This window comes from Fukomys damarensis, unplaced genomic scaffold (genome assembly GCF_012274545.1).
Source record: "Fukomys damarensis isolate Sample0158 unplaced genomic scaffold, DMR_v1.0_HiC HiC_scaffold_23, whole genome shotgun sequence".
Taxonomy (NCBI): Eukaryota; Metazoa; Chordata; class Mammalia; order Rodentia; family Bathyergidae; genus Fukomys; species Fukomys damarensis.
Window position 1 is genome coordinate 64,408,415 of NW_022900935.1, and position 4,405 is coordinate 64,412,819.

A 4,405-nucleotide genomic window follows, 5' to 3' on the forward strand; every position below is an offset into this window, starting at 1 on the left:
TAGGCACTTACTGCCCAGCCCGGCTGGCAGCAGTGCTGGCTCCAGGTCTCTCCCAGCTTGCCAAGCAGTGGATATGTGGTTAGGTCTGCTCCATGCTTACACCCCAAGGCCGCCTCGTCCCTCACTGTAAGACCAGATTCTTGCTCTCATGCCCGCTCCTTCCACAGCAACTCCTCCGCCAGACACTTGGTAGCTCCTCCCTGCTGGAGGGCTGCAATCAGTACCCTGCTCCCAGTGGTGGCCTTCCCGGGCACAGGGCTGGCGTTAAGTGGCAGCTGCTGATCTATAGCAGCATTGTTGTTTAAAGGCAACTGGTCAGTCTCCCTCCAGATGACCTGGTCAGTCCCATCTAAACAGGAGCCAACCGGATCTGGGCTGTGTCCAGTTCTCAGCCCAGCAGATGCTTACCGCCCCTGGCCCTCCTGGCATCCCCGCAGTAGGAGGGGAGACAGAGGTCAGGAGCCACCTCAGTCCCATTCCATTCTCCACTCCACTCACCACCAGCATCTGAAAGTGGTACAAGGTTTTCCCATCTCACCCTGCTCTCAGATGAATGTAACTAACTTGACCTCAGCTCCCATTAACTATTCTACCAAACATGGACAACAACTCATATCCAGACTCAACCAGCCCAGAAACCATTACCCAATGACACTGAGGGACACACACACAATTAAGGGGGCACCCTAACACCTCCCTTTTTGTGGCAAAAAGCAACAGGAAGAGTGGGGACAAACCATGAGATCAGGTGTCTGAGACAACAGTGCAAGAGAAACAAAACAGCCCAGAAATATCCACAGGTTGTGGAAGGACTCCCAGTGGCGCAGTGTGGCCCACTACCCCCTCACCTCATGGCTTAGGCAGTGAAGAGGCAGCTCCAGGCAAAGGGCCACCGCTTCTCTGGTGTCCTCCCACCTATCGAGTTAGAGAGGAAGGAATTAGAAATAGCAGGGAAGATGGGAAGGTGGCAGCTCAGCCTCCAGACCACTGACCCCACCCCACCCCACGCCAGGTGCCAGTCAGCCCACTGCCCTCCCCTCCTGCAGGGCAGAGCCCAGAACACACGGACAATCACAGTTCTACACACATTTCTATTTTATTATGGCAAAGGTGAAAATGCCACCTTTTCCACAACAGCAACCAGTAAAATTTATCCCAAAAATAACTCGGTACAAAACAGGTCTGTTTCAGAATTTAAAAAAAAAGAAAGAAAAAAAAAAAAAAAAAAGAGAAAATGAAAAAAGAAAAAAACCTTTACATGAGTTTTTAAATCCTATCTTAAAACATAAAAGAAACAAGTCTGTCATTGGCCACACAGCCCAGTCCCCATCCCCTCCTCCCAAGAGAGCAGACGAAGCACTGGGTCCTCTCCACTCGGTCGGCAGTTTAGCTGGTATCCATCTGAAACAGGAGGACAGAAGGTCAGTTGGGCTCCAGCCCCTCCCAATTTCGGTCAGCTGTCCCCTGCCCTCGTCAGTCCCCACAGGACTCACCCTTGCATTATAGGCGTCCAGCTGTGCGTCCAGCTCCTCCGCAGAAAGCTGCTGCTTTGAGTTCCTGCCAGTGCCTCTGCCTCTTCCCCTGCTGCCTCCACGGGTCCCTCTCCGGGCGCCGCCACCACCACCGAAACCTCCAGAGCCACGGTTTCTAGTCATGCCACCTCTGTTTATGCTAGCAAGGAAAACAGAACTCACTAAACTACGTGGCTTTTTTTTTTTTTTTTTTTTTTTTTTTTTTTTTGGGTATTGGGAACTGAACTTGGGACCTTGTGCTTGTGAGGCAGGTAGGTGGTAGAACCACTGAAACTAAATCCCCCGGCCCAACTATGTGGCTTTTAAAGGACTTGAAAATGACATGACCATACACCACAGGCTCCAAGGCCCCGGAACTCACCTCTGTGCAGGTCTCCGTTGTGTTTCAATCTGTGATGTGACAAGTTGGATGTTCATGGGACGGCCTGTAGGAAAGAACAAGAGGGTTCATTTCAGAGATTCTGAAGCTAACCCAGAGGCACCATACCCTGGTCTCCATGCAAGCTCTGGAAAGGGCCTCAGTACATCTCCAGCTCCCCCAATAAGGGAAACCATCTGGAGAGTTGGTGGGATAACAGAATGGCAATAAAAGAACCCCGCCAACACCTCCTCACTCCTTCTCACACCAGGCAGGTGGGCTGTTTGGTCAGGTGTCTGGGGTGCTCATGGGTGGACAGGTGTGGGTGACCTGACGGAAGAAGAACAGGTACCTTTGTCTTTACGACTACAGCCCCGCACTCAGGTGTACTATGGCGGTTCCGAGAAGGCTTCACAGAAGTGAATCTTCCGGAAGGAGCTGAAGGAGGGGAGGGATGTAGCTTGCTGGATGGGGGTTCACAAGAGGTTGGTCCAGATGTGTGGGGCAGCATGAGAGGTGGCAGAATGGAAGAGAGAGACAAAGGGGCAAATGCAAAGTGTCCTCAGCCAGAGGGGCCACCCATATTCCTAGAGGGACAGGTGCCAGCCCCAAACTCCACAAGCCCCACAGGCATCCTGGGCCCAGCTCCAGACTCACCATCCAGGGGGACCCCGTTGTACTGCTTCATAGCCTTCAGGGCGTCTGCCTTCCGTTCAAAGTGCACATCTGCTGTTCCTAAACTTCGTCCAGAGCGATCATAGTGCACAGCTGCCTTCTTCAGTGTTCCAAATTCAGCAAAGAGTTCCTGAGGCAGAAAAAGCAGCTGTTAAAGCAACTAAGCCATTTTCCTTCCAGTGGCCCAGGGTCAGTCCCTGAGGATGTAAGCGCTTTAGGGGTCTTCCCTGGCAACCCTCTACAAGGGAAGCAGTGCAGTGGTAAGAAGCTGAAGGAAAGGGTGGGGCAGGAGGAAAAGCAACTTCCAAAAGCACCTGGGTTGGACAGCTCCTGCCTATTTGGGGACCTGATGATATCTTTCTGTAACACGATGCAGGTAAATGAAGTCAAAACACCCCCAGCATAGGGACAAAATAAATCATACTTCTCAATGAAAGAAAACCTGTAACACACCCAAAGACTATTTCACAAAACGAAGGACAAGAGCAAGAGTGAGAGGGACTGCCCAGGAGACTGTACCAGCTCAAAGGGCCCACTGGTCCAGGAGCCCTGACCCCAGCACCTCCCCCAAAAGCAGATTCTGGCTCACCTTTCCCTCTCCTCCTACTCAAGCCTGCCGCAAAGTCTGACCGAAGTCAAGCACGCCATGGAAACTGCCCTGACCTCAGGCAGGCTGGGAGTTGGAGAGGGAACCCAGAGTGTGGGGCTACTCCGGCCGCAGGCACACAGCGGGAAGTGGTGTTCACCAAAAGCGGTTTCCAGTGGATGCCAGAAACCACCTTAAAAAAAGTGTTGAGACACTGTGAGTGCTCACTGGTCTTGCTCTGTCCTCCCATGGCAAGGCCAAAATGGCTAGGCTCTGGGAAATGGAACCCAAGGAGGCCCAGCATCCTGACCCAGCCATCTCCGAAACACATTCCCCTGCCCAGAAGTTGCTTTTTGACCAAAAAACTTTAAACGTCTTTGGAATCCAATCAAAGAAGTAAACAAAAGACCGCAGCCAGAGACAAATGTAAAAAATCAAGCCAATAAGACTGAGAGAAGGTACACAGGGCTACGAAACACAGCTACAACCTCCTCTATGCTGTGTGGGCAGCAGAGAGCTCACTGAAACAGGCACAGCATCTAGGGAGCCAGGAACCTCAAGAACCCTTCCTCACATCCAGCCAATCTTTGGGCCTGTTAGAAACTGGAAGCCCTAGCAGACGACTCAACAATTTCAGTGAGGAAGAGGGCCTCTCCAGCCAAGACCTCCTGTCACCTCCACCCTAGCACACCCTGCTCGCCCCTGGGCTCCCATCTGCCTGGCGGCCGCCGGAATCCCACAGCGGGCACCGGGGAGCTCAGGCCCCGACGAGGTGGGGACCGAGGACCTCATCCCGAGGACGGGCCCGTCGGTGCAGGGAGAAAAGGTCGCCGGGAAGCGCTGCTCCTACCTGAATATCCGCGTCTGACACTCCGAAGTCCAGGTTGGACACCAACAGCTTTCCCCCCGTCTCCACGCCCGCACCACCTCCGAAGCCGCTGTCGAAAAGGTCGTGCTGCCACTTGTCGGGAAGCTGCTTCGGCTGAAGGCAAAGCAGAAACAGTCCCGTGAGCCGCGCTCGCTCAGACCGCCCCTCGCCCTCCCGGACGCCCAGATCCTCCGTTGTGCAGGGCCCGGCCTTGGGTGCCGAGAGGAGTTCGGTTCCTGCCCGGGGCCCCACCGCGGCCGCTCACCATCCCTGCTTCCCTCGCCTAAGTTCCCGCCGCCACGAGCCCCAGCGGAGTCCGGACAAAGCGCCGGGAAGGTGCCCACCGCGGGCAGGGCAGGGACGCGCCACCTCACCCCCGCCAACAA

General features: G+C 54.4%; 1 protein-coding gene across 1 annotated transcript in view; it reads right to left on the reverse strand.

The window, feature by feature from the left end:
- Positions 1 to 1,116: 1,116 nt before the first annotated feature.
- The window catches only part of Alyref (Aly/REF export factor), a 4,605-nt gene continuing 1,316 nt past the window's right edge, over positions 1,117 to 4,405 (reverse strand). Inside the window, exons 3-7 of the mRNA XM_033767432.1 lie at positions 4,002 to 4,279; positions 2,548 to 2,695; positions 1,894 to 1,957; positions 1,494 to 1,671; positions 1,117 to 1,401 (exon numbers count right to left, since the gene is read on the reverse strand). Coding sequence (XP_033623323.1) covers positions 1,387 to 1,401; positions 1,494 to 1,671; positions 1,894 to 1,957; positions 2,548 to 2,695; positions 4,002 to 4,279 — 683 coding nt within the window. The 3' untranslated portion in view covers positions 1,117 to 1,386. The remainder of the gene's footprint in view (positions 1,402 to 1,493; positions 1,672 to 1,893; positions 1,958 to 2,547; positions 2,696 to 4,001; positions 4,280 to 4,405) is intronic.